This window comes from Macaca fascicularis, chromosome 12 (assembly GCF_037993035.2).
Source record: "Macaca fascicularis isolate 582-1 chromosome 12, T2T-MFA8v1.1".
Lineage (NCBI taxonomy): Eukaryota > Metazoa > Chordata > Mammalia > Primates > Cercopithecidae > Macaca > Macaca fascicularis.
Genome location: NC_088386.1, coordinates 11,588,053 through 11,608,472, shown reverse-complemented (window position 1 = coordinate 11,608,472; position 20,420 = coordinate 11,588,053). Strand labels below are relative to the sequence as shown.

At 38.6% G+C, this 20,420-nt stretch overlaps 1 protein-coding gene across 5 annotated transcripts in view; it reads left to right on the top strand.

The window, feature by feature from the left end:
* Positions 1-20,420, top strand: part of EPB41L5 (erythrocyte membrane protein band 4.1 like 5) — a 169,427-nt gene that overhangs the window by 131,538 nt on the left and 17,469 nt on the right. For 4 of the 5 annotated variants that reach the window (XM_074008827.1, XM_015431975.3, XM_015431974.3 and 1 more), the window contains 3 exons: positions 1,062-1,190; positions 4,293-4,357; positions 19,395-19,488. In XM_074008827.1, the coding sequence (XP_073864928.1) occupies positions 1,062-1,190; positions 4,293-4,357; positions 19,395-19,488 (288 nt within the window). Of the gene's footprint in view, positions 1-1,061; positions 1,191-2,497; positions 2,768-4,292; positions 4,358-19,394; positions 19,489-20,420 lie in introns of those variants that run through there. The other variant, XM_065525372.2, reaches the window with a different exon arrangement.

Genomic DNA, 20,420 nt, shown 5'->3' with positions numbered 1-20,420 from the left:
CATTATCCCCTTCCAGACTTTGGTTTTCTCTTGACCTATGTCTTTGAAATCCTTTAGGATTTATGCCATATCAAGATCTATAGATTTTTCGATTACTTTCCTCTCCTTAATCACCTGAGGCAATCCAGAATGTTCTTTATCTTCAAATTTTATTTCAGGAATCAGTTTTTCTTGTTCTTTGATGAGCAGTAATTTTTTTTTGTTTGTTTTGTTTTTGAGACAGAGTCTCGCTCTGTCGCCCAGGCTGGAGTGCAGTGGCGGTATCTCAGCTCACTGCAAGCTCCGCCTCCCCAGTTTACGCCATTCTCCTGCCTCAGCCTCCAGAGTAGCTCGGACTACAGGCGCCCGCCACCTCGCCCGGCTAGTTTTTTGTATTTTTTAGTAGAAACGGGGTTTCACCGTATTAGCCAGGATGGTCTTGATCTCCTGACCTCGTGATCCGCCCGCCTCGGCCTCCCAAAGTGCTGGGGTTACAGGCTCGAGCCACCGCGCCCGGCCAGTAATTTGTTTTAAAAGCATAAAGGAACAGAATCTCAACTGCACTCAGCGAGGACAGTCGGTACAATTAAGGCATATGTGACCTTTAGCAACTAGTATTTTTGAGCTGAAAGATGAAAAGTAGGGCATGAAGACTGTTCTCTTGAGGAAAGGTTGGCAGATTATTTCGGTAAAGAACCAGATAGTAAATATTTTAGTCTTTGAGAACCTCGTAGTCTCTTTCACAGCTACTTAGCTCTGCCAATTGTATAGCGTGAAAGCAGCACAGAGGAATGAATATGGCTGAACTCCAGTAAACTGTTTTTATGCAACAGGTGGTTGGCCAGATTTGCCCTTTGGGTTAGAGTTTGCTACAATTTTAGGTTAGGCCCTACAGAGGCTGTTCCCTTTAAATCCGGAGCTCTTCACAGATAGATGATTATAAGAGTTGCTTATGCCTGAAGATATGACTGCTTAAGACACATGATTTCCTGATTGAAGATGAGCTTTCATCAGTCTGTTTCCTATTTCCATATAACTATAATGCATCACAGCTGATTACAGTATATTTTTAAAATATCTAGGAAGAAGTGGTGAAGTTGACTGAAAAATGCCTTAATAATGTCATTGAGAACCCAGGACTGAATGCCATGAGAGTTCCTCCTGACTTCAAGAGTAACATTTTGAAGGCTCAAGTAGAAGCAGTGCATAAGGTAAGCTGCCTTTGATAGACAGCCCTGGTGAAGTGAAAAGAGTGTGGAATGTAGAGAGTTGCCTTCCCCAACTCTAAATTCTAATCAAGCTAGTTTAAGGGCGCAGTCAGGGGTTTAAAAAATAAGAGTAAAGATGCTCAGGGGGAAATGAAGGCTAAAAAAGCCAAATTTGTATAGAAGTGAGCCTTCAATTTTTGCCACTTTGATAGCCAGAAAGCCTTGTGATTTTTAAAGGCTTATTTCAGTATTAAATCTATGATTCTAGGTCTGTCTTTATCCATCCACTATTCCCCACAACCCATCTACCCTCAGTTTGGCAATATGTTTATGTAATTAGCAAAAAGAGTGAGGTACAAGCTGAAGAGTTGGCTGTGACATGGTGAAGGATGGAGTGAGTAGGGACCAGCTCCCGTGAGGGATGCAGCAGCCTTGCTCTCAAAATCAGCTTTTGCTTGGCTCTCCGTGACTTTCAAACTTACATTCTGTCCTAAAACCAGGGCAGAAGCCTGCCTCACTAAGTCAGTTGTCAACTAGGATTTCAAATTTACCTGTTATTGAGAAGATGCACTTTACCCATCCTGTCCTGAGATTCAAGCCTTGAAGAGACCTGAGTGGACTTTAGGAATATTGTTCATGTTCTTTATCCATTTTCTCCCCAGAATATAAATATAAAATATTTACATATAAAATATAATAGTATTGACTCTAGAATCCTATTTCTATTCTACCACTTACTAGCTTTGTGACTTGGGCAAGTTAGTTAATTTCTGTGAACCTCAGTTTAATTTTGTATAAAATAGGATAGTGGTAGTAACTACCTTAAGGTGGGTTGTAAAGGTGAAATAAGATAATTAAAGGACCTGGAATAGTGCCTGGCACATAATGAGCATTTAGAAAGTGTTGACCCTTGATAGTTATAGTAGTGGTAGTAGTAATAGTTATCATTTGCTATGGTCTGAATGGTTGCATCGCCCCTCAAAATTTTGTATGTTGAAACCTAATCCCCAAAGCCATGGTATTAACACATGGGGCCTTTGGCACAGCCCCCAAGAGTGGGCTTAGTGCTCTTATAAAAGAGGCTGGAGGGAACTTGTTTAACCCTTCAGTCATGTGAGGATGCAGTGAGAAGACACCATCTGTGAGGAATGGACCCTCACCAGACACTAAATCTGCCAGTGCCATAATCTTTGGTTTCTCAGCCCCCTAAACTGCAAGGAATAAATATTTGTTATTTATATGCCACCCAGATTATGGTGTTTTGTTAGAGCAGCTTGAATGGACTAAGAAATCATTACCTTACATTTCAGTTATCATTTTGGATCTTTCTTGACTTGAAGAAGAGAGAAATAACATGAGTTGCCTAAAGTTAAAGGGATTTGATTTTACAATGAAAAGACCTTCTCATGAAGAGAAATCCAGGATCAAATACCTTCACTGTGAAATCTACTAAACATTTATAGAAGAAATATTAGCAGTTCTACACAAAGTTCTTCAAAAAGAGGAAGGAACGCTTCCCAGTTCATTTTATGAGACTAGTGTCACCCCAATAGCAAAACCAGAAAAAAAATGACAAGAAACCACAGACCAGTACTCCTCATGAACATTAACTTAAAAGTTCTTAACAAAATATACTCAACAGTTTATAAGTAGGATCATACATCATGACCAAGTATGGTTTATCTTGGGGAAAATGTTGGTTTATCATTCAAAACCCAAGATAGTTCACCATATTAAAAAATACATAAAATTGTCTCAATTCACGTAGAAAAAGCATTTCACAAAATTCAACACCTGTTCATGATAAAAACTCTCAGCAAACTAGCAAGAGAATGGAACTCCTTCAGCTTGATAAAGAGCATTTAAGAACAAAATCTACATCATAATTAATGATGAAAGGCATGTCCACTGAAATAACTAAAATTAAACACTGACTATCCCTGTGTTGGTGATGATGGAGCTCCTGCTGTGCACATACGTTGCTGGTAAGAACATAAAATGGTATAAACACTTTAAAAGAGTTTGGCAATGCATTAAACATACACATATCACCTAACCCAGCAATTACATTCTTAGATATTTGTCCAAGAGAAATCAAAACTCAGGTTAACACAGATGTTAGTACATGAATGTTCTTAGCAACTTTATACAAAATAGCTAAAAACTGGAAAAAATCCAAATGCTCATGGAAAACAGATAATTGTGATGTATCTATACAATGAAATGTCTCTCTGAATAAAAAGGAATGAATTAGTGACTTACACAACATGAGTGAATCTCAAAGACATCTCCATGCTGCTCTAAAGAAGCAGACGCAAAGGATAGGTACTGTGATTCCAGTTATGTGAAACTGTATAAAGTATAGATCATTGTTTACCTCGAATAAGGATTTTTTTTCATGGGATTATGTGGGAAGCCTCAAGGGAATATTGAGGTGGGGAGTAGGGGAGATAGTGGAAATGCTATGTTGGTTAAATACTTGTATGCCATTTAAAAAAAAATTATTGAACTGTACTTTTTTTTTAAAAAAAATGGGTGCATTATTGATGCTAGGTGTGGTGGCTCCTGCCTCTAATCCCACCACTTTGGGAGGCCACGCAGGTGGATCACTTGACATCAGGAGTTCAAGACCAGCCTGACCAACATGGTGAAACCCTGTCTCTACTAAAAATACAAAAATTAGCCAGGTGTGGTGGTGCACACCTGTAGTCCCAGCTACTCGGGAGGCTGAGGCAGGAGACTCACTTGAACCTGGGAGGCAGAGGTTGCAGTGAGCTGAGATTGCACCACTGCACTCCAGCCTGGGGGACAGAGTGAGACTCTATCTCTAAAAAAATAAAACATGGGTGCATTATTGAGAACCATCTAGTAAGATCGTATGAATTTGTATACAAAATAAAAAATGAATCTTTGATTATTAATTTAGGTATGGGGTAGGCTTGTACTAGGTGCACTGCTGATATTTCCATAGATAAGGTATGATTACCTCTAATTTTAATTGAAGCAAACTGAAGTTTCTATTTTTACCAGAAAGAAATGTAAATTTTTTGTTACTTTAGTATCCTCAACAAAGATTTACTTTTCTTTAATATTTCATTTTCTTAGGTTACGAAAGAAGATAGCTTATTAAGTCATAAAAATGCCAATGTTCAGGATGCTGCCACAAACAGGTACAGTTCTGGATAGACTGAATTAAATTGATGTTCTTATCTACCTTTTTTGTCTTTTTTTTCTTCTCAGTCTATCACCACATGGTTTCAGGATGTCTGTCTGAAAGATAGCTTGAATTCACTTTATTGTATCTGTTACAGACCACTTAGTACCTAGTTTTATATTTGAAGATGTTCCTGATTATTCTCCCAACATTCCCATTTATCTTCAACTGATTCAAACCAACAGAGCAGAAACCATCTTAAAGATATGTATAATCTTTTCAGTTACCTGGTAAGGAGTGTGTATTATTCTCTTACAGTAAACTTTGGTGTCATCCTGTTATCACAATGGCCTTGTTTTTATCAACTTACTTGCCATGGGTTCTCACAGTAGCTGAGTAACTTTCTTTGCTTCTCCCTCCAAGTCTCTTCTGCCCTTCTTCTCTTTAATGAGTATTTTGCCATTTATTTGTCTTGTTAGTTAGGCTTTTATTCCATGCTTTATGGCAATTGATTTTCTTCACCACTGTGAATCTAATGTTCTGTGCTTGATGTTAAAATATGTTGATCAAATAAATGCTGTTTCTTTATTATTCAAAACGTAGTCAGTCAAGGGTTTTTATGATTAATCATACTCAGTTCCAGATACCGTAATCAACATAGCACTGCACATAGCATGCATAGTATATAGCACTTTATGTAATAGTTAGTACTCAACAAAAGTACCAATTGGTGATCAGGGTAAAGCTAGAATTAAAACTTGACCTTGTAACTAATTCTGATTACCAGGCACAGTGTCTCAGACCTGTAATCCCAGCACTTTCAGATGTCAAGGCTGGAGGATCACTTGAGGCCAGCAGTTTGAGATTGGCCTGGGCAGCATAGTGAGACCCTGTCTCTACAATTAAAAATAAAAAATTAGCTGGGCATGGTGATCCCTGCTGTTGTCCTAGCGACTCAGGAGACCTAAGAGGGACAATTTCATGAGCCCAGGAGTTTGAGGCTGCAGTGAGCTATGATCGCACCACTGCACTTCATTCTGAGTGACAGAGTGAGACCTTTTTTTTAAAAAAAAAAAAAAAAAAAAAAGGCCAGGCACGGTGGCTCACGCCTGTAATCCCAACACTTTGGGAGGCTGAGGCGGCTGGACCACCTGAGGTCAGGAGTTCGAGACCAGCCTGACCAATATGGTGAAACCCCGTCTCTACTAAAAAATACAGAAATTAGCTGGGCATGGTGTAATCCCAGCTACTGGGGAGGCCAAGATAGGAGAATCGCTTGAACCCAGGAGGTGGAGGTTGCAGTGAGCCGAGATCGTGCCACTGCACTCCAGCGTGTGCAACAGAGCGAGACTCTGTCTCAAAAAAAAAAAAAAAAAAGTAAAGAAAATTCTAATAACAACTGTTCATACTAACATTTCTAGTACTATTGTTATTATTGAAGTTTTTCAGAACAATCTTGTCAAAATTTTTTGTTTGCCAGGAGAAGGGTAATGGGGACAGGACTGCCCTGTATTCATCAGAAGTTTCATTGAACTCTTGAAGCTGGAAAGAGCCTAAAACATACCCCAGCTTTCTTCCAGATTTATATTTCTAAACGGCTGTTCATATTTTGAATAATCTATTTTTCCCCTAGGATTTCAAATGCATCCTTTGAAATATGCTAGGTTCTTATATAAACATGGGTGTATTTCAGGATGTTTTCCTTCTCTGTTAATCTATTTTTCCCCATGCCATACCACACTGTTTTGTTTTACTGTACCTCCTTTTTAAAAATGCAGTATTTCAGGCATACAGACACTATGGAGAAGTATATAATTCATACCTGTATACCAAATATCAAGCTATGTCACATGTTAACGTTTTACCATAGTAGATTTAGATCATTTTTCTTTCAGTTTTTACTGACATAATTCACATACCACAAAATTCATTCTTTAAAAATACACAACTCAGTAATTTTACAAAATTGTGCAATTATTACCACGATAATAAATTCTAGAACATTGAGAATGTTCTAGAAACACCATAGGTCTAGAAACTCCTTACCCTTTCCAGACCTTAGGTAAGGTAGAAACCTGCATACTCACTCGGATGAGTATTATAGTGAGTATGAAGGTTTCTACCTTACCTAAGGTCTAGAAACACCATTAGCAGTCACCCCACATTCTGCTTCTTCCCCAGCACCTGGCAACCACTAATCTACTTTCTGTCTCTGTGGATTTACCTACTCTGGACAGTTTATGTCAAGGGACTTATACAATACGTGTCCTTTTGTGCCTGGCTTCTTACATTCAATGTAATATTTTCCAAGTTTGTCCATATTGTAGCATATATTGGTACTTTATCACCTCCATATGGCTAAATAATATTCCATTGTATAGATATACCACATTTACTTGTCCATATATCAGTTGGACATTTGAGTTGTTTCCACTCTTTGGCTATTATGAATAGAGCTAGAAATGAATATTTGCATACAAATTTTTTTGGTAGATATACTTTCAGTTCTCCTTAGTATATACCTAGGAGTAACACCATTTCTCCTCAGTCATATGGTAACTCTATATTTAACTTTCTTAAGAACTGCCAAATGTCTTCCAAAATGGCTGTAACATTTTTCATTCTTACCAGCAATGTATGAGGATTCCAACTTCTCCATGTCATTGACAATGCTTATTATTCTCCTTTTTTATTATACTCATCCTAGTGAGTATGAAGTGCGTCTCATTGTGGTTTGATTTGCAAATGCCTAAGGACTAATGATGTTGAACATCCTTTCGTGTATGTGTCTTCTTTGGAGAAATGTCTATTAAGATCATTTATTTTTGTAGTAACAACTTCATTGATAAATTTGATTCAAATAACACATGATTTATCCATTTAAAGTGTGCAATTCAGTAGTTTTTAGTACATTCCGTATTTAGTACAGATACATGCAACCGCCACCAGTAACAAATTTCAGAATATTTTCACCACCTCAAAAAGAAATCCCCTGCTCTTTAATTGTAACTCCATCTACCCTGCACTGCCTTTCCCCTAATCCTGAGGAAGCACTCTTCTACTTTCTGTCTCTATAGATTTACCTATATGGACATTTCATATAAATGATATTCTGTAATATGAGGTCTTTTGTGTCTGGCTGCTTTCACTTAGCATAATGTTTCCAGGGTCATCCATACTGTACTATTATATATCAGGACTTTATTTCCTGTTATGGCTGTATATTTCATCGTATGGATATACCACATTTTGTTTATTTATTCATCTATTGATAGACATTTAGATTGTTTCCACCTTTTGGCTGTTATGAATATTGCAGCTACGAATAGTCATGTACAATTTTTTGTTTGAACAGTTTTTCAGTTACACATCTAGAGTAGAATTCCTGAGTCATGTGGTAATTCTAATTTTAACCTTTAAGGAACTGCCAAACTGTTTTCTACAACTACTGCACCATTTTCTGTTCCTCCCAGTAATGAGTGAGGGTTTTTATTTCTTTACACTCTCATGGTATTTCACTGTACTTTTTTTTTTTTTTTTTTTTTTTTTTGAGACAGAGTCTTGCTCTGTCACCCAAGTTGGAGTGCAGTGGCATGAGCACAACTCACTGCAGCCTCAAACTTAGGCTCAAATGATCCTCCCACCTCAGGTTTCTTAGTAGCAGGGACTACAGGCACACGCCACCATGCTCGGCTAAGTTTTTTTTTATTTTTAGGAGAGACAAGGTGTCACTATGTTGCCCAGGCTGGTCTTTGAACTCCTGAGCTCAAGCGATCCTCCCATCCCAGCCCTCCAAAGTGCTGGAATTACAGGTGGTAGCCACCGCACCCCGCCTTAGTGTACTTTTGATTTGCGTTTCTCTAATGATTAAGAATGTTGGGGATCTTTTTTATACTTTATGTTCTAGGGTATATGTGCACAAAGTGCAGGTTTGTTACTTATGTATACATGTGCCATGTTGGTGTGCTGCACCCATTAACTCATCATTTAAATTAGGTATATCTCCTAATGCTGTCCCCCCTCCCTCCACCCCACAACAGGCCCCGGTGTGTGATGTTCCCCTTCCCCGTCCAGGTGATCTCATTGTTCAATTCCCACCTATAAGTGAGAACATGCAGTGTTTGATTTTCTGTTCTTGCGATACTTTGCTGAGAATGATGGTGTCCAGCTGCATCCATGTTCCTACAAAGGACATGAACTCATCCTTTTTTATGGCTGCATAGTATTCCCTGGTGTATATGTGCCACATTTTCTTAATCCAATCTATCATTGATGGACATTTGGGTTGGTTCCAAGTCTTTGCTATTGTGAGTAGTGCCACAATAAACATACATGTGCATGTGTCTTTATAGCAGAATGATTTATAATCCTTTGGGTATATACCCAGTAATGGATGGCTGGGTCAAATGGTACTTCTAGATCCTTGAGGAATTGCCACACTGTCTTCCACAATGGTTGACCTAGTTTACACTCCCACCAACAGTGTAAAAGTTTTTCTGTTTCTCCACATCCTCCCCAGCACGTATTGTTTCCTGACTTTTTAATGATCACCATTCTAACTGGTGTGAGATGGTATCTGATTGTGGTTTTGATTTGCATTTATCTGATGGCCAGTGATGATGAGCATTTTTTCATGTGTCTGTTGGCTGTATGAATGTCTTCTTTTGAGAAGTGTGTTCATTTCCTTTGCCCACTTTTTGATGGGGTTGTTTTTTTCTTGCAAATTTGTTTGAGTTCTTTGTAGGTTCTGGATATTAGCCCTTTGTCAGATGAGTAGATTGCAAAAATGTTCTCCCATTCTGTAGGTTGCCTGTTCACTCTGATGGTAGTTTCTTTTGCTGTGCAGAAGCTCTTTAGTTTAATGAGATCCCATTTGTCAATTTTGGCTTTTGTTGCCATTGCTTTTGGTGTTTTAGACATGAAGTCCTTGCCCATGCCTATGTCCTGAGTATTGCCTAGGTTTTCTTCAAGGGTTTTTATGGTTTTAGGTTCTAACATTTAAGTCTCTAATCCATCGTGAATGAATCTTTGTATAAGGTGTAAGGAAGGGATTCAGTTTCAGCTTTCTACTTATGGCTAGCCAGTTTTCCCAGCACCATTTGTTAATAGGGAATCCTTTCCCCATTTCTTGTTTTTGTCAGGTTTATCAAAGATGAGATGGTTGTAGATGTGTGGTATTATTTCTGAGGGCTCTGTTCTGTTCCATTGGTCTATATCTCTGTGTTGGTACCAGTACCATGCTGTTTTGGTTACTGTAGCCTTGTAGTATAGAAAAAATTGACACAACATCACAATTGAAAGACCTAGAGAAGCAAGAGCAATCACATTCAAAAGCTAGCAGAAGGCAAGGAATAACTAAGATCAGAGCAGAACTGAAGGAGATAGAGACACAAAAAAATCCTTCAAAAAGTCAATGAATCCAGGAGCTGGTTTTTTGAAAAGATCAACAGAATTGACCACTAGCAAGACTAATAAAGAAGAAAAGAGAGAAGAATCAAATAGATGCAATAAAAAATGATAAGGGGATATCACCACTGACCCCAAAGAAATACAGACTACCATCAGAGAATACTATAAACATCTCTACGCAAATAAACTAGAAAACCTAGAGGAAATGGATAAATTCCTGGACACATACACTCCCCCAAGACTAAACCAGGAAGAAGTTGAATCCCTGAATAGACGAATAGCAGGCTCTGAACTTGAGGCAATAATTAGTAGCCTACCAACCAAAAAAAGTCCAGGACCAGATGGATTCACAGCTGAATTCTACCAGAGATATAAGGAGGAGCTGGTACCATTCCTTCTGAAATTATTCCAATCAACAGAAAAAGAGGGAATCCTTCCTAACTCGTTTTATGAGGCCAACATCATCTTGATATCAAGGCCTGGCAGAGACACCACAAAAAAGGAAAATTTTAGACCAATATCCCTGATGAACATCGATGCAAAAATCCTCAATAAAATACTGGCAAACTGAATCCAGCAGCACATCAAAAAGCTTATCCATCATGATCAAGTTGGCTTCATCCCTGGGATGCAAGGCTGGTTCAACATACACAAATCAATAAATGTAATCCAGCATATAAACAGAACCAAAGACAAAAACCACATGATTATCTCAATAGATGCAGAAAAGGCCTTTGACAAAATTCAACAGCCCTTCATGCTAAAAACTCTCAATAAATTTGGTATTGATGGAACGTATCTCAAAATCATAAGAGCTATTTATGACAAACCCACAGCCAATATCATACTGAATGGGCAAAAACTGGAAGCATTCCCCTTAAAAACCGGCACAACAGGGATGCCCTCTCTCACCACTCCTATTCAACATAGTGTTGGAGGTTCTGTCCAGGGCAATCAGGCAAGAGAAAGAAATAAAGGGTATTCAATTAGGAAAAGAAGAAGTCAAATTGTCCCTGTTTGCAGATGAATTGATTGTATATTTAGAAAACCCCATCGTCTCAGCCCAAAATCTTCTTGAGCTGATAAGCAACTTCAGCAAAGTCTCAGGATACAAAATCAATGTGCAAAAATCACAAGCATTCTTATACACCAATAACAGACAAACAGAGAGCCAAATCATGAATGAACTCCCATTCACAATTGCTTCAAAGAGAATAAAATACCTAGGAATCCAACTTTCAAGGGATGTGAAGGACCTCTTCCAGGAGAAGTACAAACCAGTGCTCAATGAAATAAAAAGAGGACAAACAAATAGAAGAACATTCCATGCTCATGGATAGGAAGAATCAATATCGTGAAAATGGCCATACTACCCAAGGTAATTTATAGATTCAATGCCATCCCCATTAAGCTACCAATCACTTTCTTCACAGAATTGGAAAAAACTGCTTTAAAGTTCATATTGAACCAAAAAAGAGCCCGCATGGCCAAGACAATCCTAAGTCAAAAGAACAAAGCTGGAGGCATCACGCTACCTGACTTCAAACTATGTTGGGGATCTTTTCATGTGTTTATTGGCCATTCGTATAACTTCTTTGGAGAAATGTCTATTCAAGTCCTTTGCCCATTTTTTAATTTTATCTTTATTTTGTTATTTTTTAGAGACATTATTGCTTAATCACCCAGGCTGGAATGCAGTGGCATGATCATAGGTCACTGTAACCTTGAACTTCTAGGCTTAAGCGATCTTCCTGCCTCAGCCCTCTGAGTAGCTAGGATTACAGGCACACACCACCATGCCCAGCTAATTTTAAAAAACAAATTTTTTTTTGAGATAGGGTCTCACTAAGTTATCTAGACTGGTCTCAAGCTCCTAGCCTCAGGCAATCCTCTTACCTTGGCCCTGCAAAGTGCTGGGATTATAGGTTTGACCTATTGTGCCTGCCCACCCCATTTCTTTTTTTTTTTTTCTGAATGATAAATTACCATGATAGATTACCCATTTTTAAATTGGGTTTATTTTATTGTTGAGTTGTAGGAGTCCTTGATTGAATATCAATTCCTGATACTAGACTCTTACCAGATATATGATTTCAAAATATTTTCTCCCATTCTGTGGATTGTCTTTTCACTTTCTTAGTGATGCTTTTTGATGAATAAAAATTATTTGTTTTGATGAAGTCGAATTTATCTACTTTTCTTAGGTTGCTTCTGCTTTTGGTGTTTTATATAAGCAACCATTGCCAAATTCAAGATCATAATGATGTACTCCTATATATATATAATATATATATATATAAAAAATATATATATATATATATATATTTATTTATTTATTTATTTAACAGTTGCATAGCTTTGGATAGAACTTCCAGTATAGGAAACTTATATTTAGATCTTCCATCTATTTTCAGTTAATTTTTTTAGCTGGGCATGGTGGCTCATGCCTATAATCCGGGCTGAGGTGGGAGTATTGTTTGAGCCCAGGAGTTCGAGACCAGCCTGGGCAACATAGCAAAACCCCGCCTCTACAATTTTTTTTTTTTTTTAACTAGCCAAGCATGGTGGTGCATACTTGTAGTTCTAGCTACTTGGGAGGACTGCTTGAGCCAGGAGGTTGAGGATGCAGTGAGTTGCATTCATGCCACTGTACTCCAGCCTGGGTGACAGAGCAAGACCCTGTCTCAAAAAAAAAGAAAAGAAAAGAAAAGAAAAATTGTATATGCTGTGAGGTAGGGGTCCAACTTCATTCTTTTAGTTGTGGATAAACAGGTGTCTCTATCCTAGATCTTGGCAGTCCTATCAATCAGTTGGTCGTTTCCTTCTGGTCCTGGGCTCTGAGTTCTATTCCATTGATCTATATGTCTGTCCTTATGCCAGTGCCATGCTGTTTTGATTACTGTAGCTTTGTAGTAAGTTTTGAATTAGGATGTGTGAGTCTTCCAACTTTGTTTTTTTTTTTCCCCAAGATTCTTTTGACAATTAAGAATCTCTTGCCATTTTGTATAAATTTTAGAATCAGCTTTTCCCTTTATGCAAAACAGGCTGCTGGGATTTTAATAGGCATTACATTGAACCTATAGATTGCTTTGGTTAGTACTGTAACTTTAACAGTATTAAGTCTTCAGATGCATGATGTAGGATGTCTTTCCATTTATTTAGGTGTTCTTTAATTTCAGTGGTGTTTTGTAGTTTTCAGTGTGCAAGTCTTTTGCCTCCTTGGTTAAATCGTTTCCTAGGTATTTACATATTTTATGCTGTTGTAATGTTGTTAATTTTGTTTTCAAACTGTTCACTGCTAGTGTATAGAAATACGACCAATTTTTGTGTATTTATCTTGTATTCTGCAACTCTGCTGAGTTTATTAGATCTAATAGGTTTTTTCTGCATTTTTTTTTTAAGGACGAAGTCTTGCTCTTGTTGCCCAGGCTGGAGTGCAATTTCAGCATGATTTCAGTTCACTGCAACCTCTGCTTTCTGGGTTCAAGCGATTCTCCTGCCTCAGCCTCCCTAGTTGCTGTGATTACAGGCCCCCACCAGCATGCCCAGCTAAATTTTTGTATTTTTAGTAGAGACAGGATTTCACCATGTTGGCCAGGCTGGTCTCGAACTCCTGACCCCAGGTGATCTGCCTGCCTCGGCCTCCCAAAGTGCTGGGATTACAAGCGTGAGCCACCACACCGGCCAGTTTTTTCTGTATTCTATAAGATTTTCTATATACATGATTATGGCATCTGTGAATAGTGATAGTTTTACTTCCTTATTTCCAGTTAGGAAGTTTTTATTTCTTTTTCTTACCTGATTGCTTTGGCTAGAACTTGCAATACAGTGTTGAATAGAAGAGATAAAAACTGGCATTCTTATTTTATTCCTGAAAGGGATAAAGGGAAAGCTTTCAGTCCTTCACCATTGAGTGTTGTGTGTGTGTTTTTCATATATGCCCTTTACCATACTGTGGAAATTCCCTTCTGTTCTGTTTGTTGTTATCATGAAAAAGTGTTGCATTTTTATCTTAAGCTTTTTCTGCATCAATTGAGATGCTCATGTGTGGGATTTTTTCCTTCATTCTGTTAATGTGATGTGGTCTTCTGATACTGAACCACTCTTGCACTTCTAGAACAAATCCTACTCGGTCGTGTTATATAAGCTTTTTAATATTCTTCTGGATGCAGTTTGATAGCATTTTTTAAGGACTTTTGCATATATACTTATAAGGGATATTGGTCTGTAGGTTTGTCTAACTCTTGGCGTCAAGCAGTCCTCCTACCTCAGCCTCCCAAATTGCTGGGGATTATAGCTGTGAGCCAGCATGCCTGGCTGGTTTGTAATTTTCTTACATTGTCTTTATTTGACTTTGGTGACAGGGTAATAATGTTGGCCTCATAGAATGATTTAGAAAGTGTTCCCTCTTCTTCTGTGTTTTGGAAGAGATTGAGAAAGACTATTGTTAGTTCTTTAAATGTTTGGTAGAGTTCACCAGTGAAGCTATGGTCCTGGGTTTTTTGTTGTTGGAAAGTTTTTGATTACTGATTCAATCTCTTTGCTTGTTATAAGTCTTTTCAGATTTTCCATTTCGTCTTGAGTCAGTTTTGGTAATTTGTTTTCAGGAATGTTTGCATTTCACCTAGGTGATTTAATTTACTGGAATAAATTGCTCATAGTATTTTCTTCAAATCCTTTTTGTTTTTTACTGAGAGGCTCCACTATTTTTAATTTCTGATATTAGTTGAATCTTTTTCTTCCTCATAAGTCTAGCTAAATATTTGTCAGTGTTGTTGATCTTTCAGTGAACTAACTTTTGGATTTAAGTTTTTCTTAATAGACATCTACAGAACTGTCCACCCAAAAACAACAATATACATTCCTCTCATCACCACATGGCACATACTCTAAAGTCGATTACATAATCGAACATACAGTATTCCTCAACAAATGCAGAAGAACTGAAATCAGAGTAGCCACTCTCAGACCACAGCACAATCAATCAAATTTAGAAATCAAGACCAAGAAATTCTCTCAAAACCATACAGTTACATGGAAATGAAATAACCTGCTCCTGAATGACTTTTGGGTATATGATAAAAATAAGGCAGAAGTCAAGAAGTTATTTGTAGCTAGTGAGAACAAAGATATGACATACCAGAATCCCTGGGACACAGCTAAGGCAGTGTTAAGAGGGAAATTTAGGTCGGGTGCAGTGGCTCACGCCTGTAATCCCAGGACTTTGGGAGGCCGAGACGGGTGGATCACGAGGTCAGGAGATCAAGACCATCCTGGCTAACACAGTGAAACCCCGTCTCTACTAAAATACAAAAAAAAAAAATTAGCCAGGTGTGGTGGCGGGCACCTGTAGTTCCAGCTACTCGGGAAGCTGAGGCAGGAGAATGGCGTGAACCTGGGAGGCGGAGCTTGCAGTGAGCCGAGATCGCACCACTGCACTCTAGCCTGGGCGACAGAGCAGGACTCCGTCTCAAAAAAAAAAGAGGGAAATTTATAGCACTAAATGCCCACATCAAAAAGTTAGAAAGATCTCAATTTTAGCAACCTAATATCACAACTAAAAGAACTGGAGAATCAAGAGAAAACCAACCCCCTAACAGAAGATAACCCCTAACAGAAGATAACCAAACTAACAGAAGATAAGAAAAAAACCAAGTTAGACCTGAACCGAAGGAGATCAAGACACACACACACACACACACACACACACACACACACACACACAAAACATTGAAAAGATAAATGAGACTGGGTGTGGTGACTCATGCCTGTAATCCCAGCACTTTGGAAGGTGGAGGTGGATGGATCACTTGAGACCAGGCATTCAAGACCAGCCTGACCAACATGGCGAAAGCCCATCTCTACTAAAAATACAAAAATTAGCTGGGCGGGGTGGCACACGCCTGTTATCCCAGCTACTTTGAATGCTGAGGTTCAAGAATAACTTGACCCTGGGAGGTGGAGTTGCAGTGAGCCGAGATTGCACCATCACACTCCAGCCTGGGAAACAGTGAGACTCTGTCTCAAAAAAAAAATCCAACAAACCACAAAAGATCAATGAATTCAGGAGTTGTTTCTTTTTTGGAAAAAAATAATAAAACAGACCATGAGCTAGACTAATAAGAAAAGAGAGAGGATCTAAATAAACACAATCAGAAACAACAAAGGAGATATTACTACTGACTCTACAGAAATACACGTAACTATCAGAGAATATTACAAACACCTCTATGCCCATAAACTAGAAAATCTAGAAGAAATTAATAAATTCCTGGACACACACACTCTCTCAAGGCAGCCAGGAAGAAATTGAATCCTGAACAGACCAATAATGAGCTCCAAAATTGAATCAGTAGCAAATAGCCTACCAAACAAAAAAAGCCCAGGATTAGACGGATTCACAGTTGAATTCTATCAGATATGCAAAGAAGAGCTGGTACCATTACTGCTGAAACTATTTCAAAAAATTGAGGAGGAGAGACTCCTCCCTAACTCATTCTACGAAGGCAGCATCATCCTGATACGAACACCTGGCAATGACACAACAAAAAAAGAAAACTTCAGGCCAGTATTCTTGATGAACATGATGCAAAAATACTCAACAAAATACTGGCAAACTGAATCCAGCAGCACATCAAAAAGCTTAGCCACCACAGTCAAATAGGCTATATCCCTGGGATGCAAGGTTGGTTCAGCATATGCAAATCAATAAATGTGATTCATCACATAAACAGAACTAAAGACAAAAACCACATGATTATCGCAATAGATGCAGAAAAGGGTTTTGATAAAACTCAACACTGCTTCAGGTTAAAAACTCTCAATAAAATAAGTATTCAAGGAACATACCTCAAAATAATAAAAGCCATCTCTGACAAACCCACAGCCAACATCATACTGAATGGGCAAAAGCTGGAAGCATTCCCCTTGAGAACCGGCACAAGAAAAGATACCCTCTCTCACCACTCCTGTTAACATAGTATTGGAAGGCCTACCCAGAGCAATCAGGCAAGAGAAAGAAATAAGGGGAATCCAAATAGGAAGCGAGGAAGTCAAACTATCCCTGTTTGGAGATGACATGATTCTATATCTAGAAAACCCCATAGTCTTGGCCTGAAAGCTCCTTAAGCTGATAAACAACTTCATCAAAGTCTCAGGATACAAAATCAGTGTTCAAAAATCACTAGCATTCCTATTCACCAACAATAGTCAAGCCGAGAGCCAAATCAGGAATGCAGTCCTATTCACAGTTGCCATAAAAAAAATAAAATACCTAGGATTTTCTTGGTTTCCAGGGAGATGAAGGGTCTCTACAAGGAGAGCTACAAAACACTGCTTAACGAAGTCAGAGATGACACAGACTAATGGAAAAACATTTCATGCCCATGGGTAGGAAGAATCAATATCATTAAAATAGTCATATTGCCCAAAGTTATTTATAGATTCAGTGATATTTCTGTTTAACTACTGATAACATTCTTCACAGAACTTGAAGAAACTATCTTAAAATTCATATGGAACCAAAAAAGAGCCCAAATAGCCAAGGCAATCCTAAGCAAAAAGAGGTAGCTGGAGGCATTATGCTACCTGACTTCAGACTGTAGGGCTACAGTAACCAAAACAGCATGGTACTGGTATAAAAACTGACACATAGATCAATGGAACAGAATGGAGCCCAGAAATCGTGCCACACACCTACAACTATCTGATATTCGACAAAGCTGACAGAAACAAGCAATGGGGAAACAGTTCCCTATTCAATAAATGGTGCTGGGATAACTGGCTAGCTATATGCGGAAGATTGAAATTGGACCACTTCCTTATACTATGTGCAAAAATCAACTCAAGGCAGATTAAAGACTTAAATGTAAAACCCAAAACTATAAAAACTCTGGAAGACAATCTAGGCAATACCATTCTGGACATAGGAACGGGCAAAGATTTCATGAAGAAGATGCTAAAAGCAATTGCAACAAAAGCAAAAATTGATAAATGAGATCTAATTAAAGAGCTTCTGCATAGCAAAAGAAACTCAGCCAAGTAAGCAGAAAGCCTACAGAATGGGAGAACATTTTTGCAAACTATACATCTGACAAAAGTCTAATATCCAGCATCTATAAGGAACTTAAGCAAATTTACAAGAAAAAAAAAACATTAAAAAGTGGGCAAAGGACTTGAACAGACACCTTTCAAAAGAAGACTTATATGTGGCCAACAAGCATATAGAAAACAGTTCAACATCGCTGATCATTAGAGAAATCCAAATCAAAACCACAGTGAGACACCAACTCAACCAGTCAGAATGGCTATTTAAAAAAAATCAATAACAGGCGAGGTTGCAGAGAAACAGGAACGCTTATACACTGTTGGTAGGAGTGTAAATTTGTTTAGCCATTGTGGAAAAACAGTGGGTGATTCCTCAAAGACCTAAAACAAATACCATTCAACCCAGCAATCCCATTACTGGGTATATACCCAAAGGAATATAAATCGTTCTGTCATAAAGACACATGCACACGTATGTTCATTCCAGTACTATTCACAGTAGCAAAGACATGGAATCAACCTAAATGCCCATCAGTGGCAGACTGGATTTTTAAAATGTGGTATGTACACACCTTGAAATACTATACAGCCATAAAAAAGAATGAAATAGAATGAAATTGTGTCCTTTGCGGAAACATGGGTGGAGCTGGAGGCCATTATCCTTAGCAAACTAACACAGGAACAGAAAACCAAATACTGCGTAAAGTGGTAGCTAAATGATGAGAACACATGGAAACATAGAGGAGAAAAACAGACAGTGGACCCTGTCAGAAGGTAGAGCACACCAGGAGGGAGAGGATCACGAAAAATAACTAATGGGTACTAGGCTTCATACCTGGCTGACAGAATAATCTATACAACAAACTCCCATGATACAAGTTTACCTGTATAACAAACCTGCACATGTACCTCTGAAGTTAAAAAACAATTACACTTTTCAGCTTCAAAGTTGTTAATTCATTTTTATAATTTTTCTTATTTATTAATATTCTACATTTGTTGGCACATTGTTTTCTTGATTTCCTTTACTTCTTTGTCCACGGTTTCATTTTTTAAAATATTGATGCACTATAGATGTACTTTGTTTCAGGGTACATGTGATAATACATTAAGCACTTGGTGGGCACTTAGGTCAGTTCCATATTTTGACTGTGGTGAGTAGAGCTACAATAAGAATGGGAGTGCAGGTGTCTTTTTGATATATTGATTTTCTTTCTTTTGGATGTTTACCCAGTAATGGAATTGCTGGACCACATGGTCATCCTCTTTTTAGTTTCTGAAGAACATCCATACTGTTCTTTAAAGTTGCTGTACTAATTTACATTCCCAGCAGCAGCGTAAGAGGGTTACCCTTTCTATGGGTCCTCACCAGCATCTGTTATTGCCTATCTTTTTAATTATAAAGCCATTTTAACTGGAGTGAGATGATGTCTCATCGTAGTTTGAATTTACATTTCCCTGATGATTAGTGATGTTGAGCATTTTTTCATATACCTTTCCCTACATGAATTTGTTGCACTTCTTTCCTAAGCCCCTTCTTTGAAAATCCCGCCTGGACCCAGGTCCTATATGATGTGAGTTTATCTTTTTCTTCCTAGTGCTATGTTAAATGAGAATAATGTGCCCCTCCCCAAAGAGTCTCTTGAGACTCTGACGTATATCACGCCTGCCGACAGTGGTTCTGTTCTAAAGGTAAGAATACTTTTTCTTCTTAAAATTTTTGCCAAAGACAATTTTGAATTGAATCTTGCAGTGTAACCAAGGTCATCCAGTGATTACTGATGGACACTGGGACTTAAGATGTGAGAAGAGCGGCTGAGCACAGGGGCTCACACCTATAATTCCAGCACTTTGGGAGGCCGAGGCATGTGGACCACTTGAGCTCAGGAGTTTGAGACCAGCCTGAGCAACATGGCAAAACCTGTCTCTACGAAAAACACAAAAACTTAGCTGGGCATGGTGGCATGTGCCTATGGTCCCAGCTTCTCAGGAGGCTGAGACAGAAGGATCACTTGAGCATAGGAGGTGGAGGTTGCAGTGAACTGAGATCACACCACTGCACTCCAGCCTGAGTAATAGAGTGAGACTGTCTCAGAAAAAAAACAGATGTGATAAAAGGATTGAGCCACAGTTCTCTAGGGAGAATCCTGTTGCCACACCACTCACAAGAGGATCTTAGGGATTCTTCTCCAGTTTGTGTGTACTTTGTTTATATTTTGGGGCTGGTTTTGGATGTTGGCTATGCTTTCACTCATATTTCCTTTTAAGATACAGTGTTGCATGCAAATAGTGACTAAGTGTTTCTTAGATGAAAGAATTAAGGGATCTTGTTGAATTAGTAGTTTCATTTACTCTAGGGCAGGGGTCCCCAGTCCCTGTGCTTTGGACCGGTACTGGTGCATGGCCTGTTAGGAACTGGGCCACACAGCAGGAGGTGAGCTGCAGGCAACCATTGTCGCGTGAGTTCCACTTCCTGTCAGATCAGCTGTGGTGTTAGAGTCTCATAGGAGTGCAAACCCTACTGTGAACTGTGCACACGAGGGATCTAGGTTGCTCACTGCTTATAAGAATCTAATGCCTGATGATTTGAGGTGGAACAGTTTCATCCCAAAACCATACCCCAC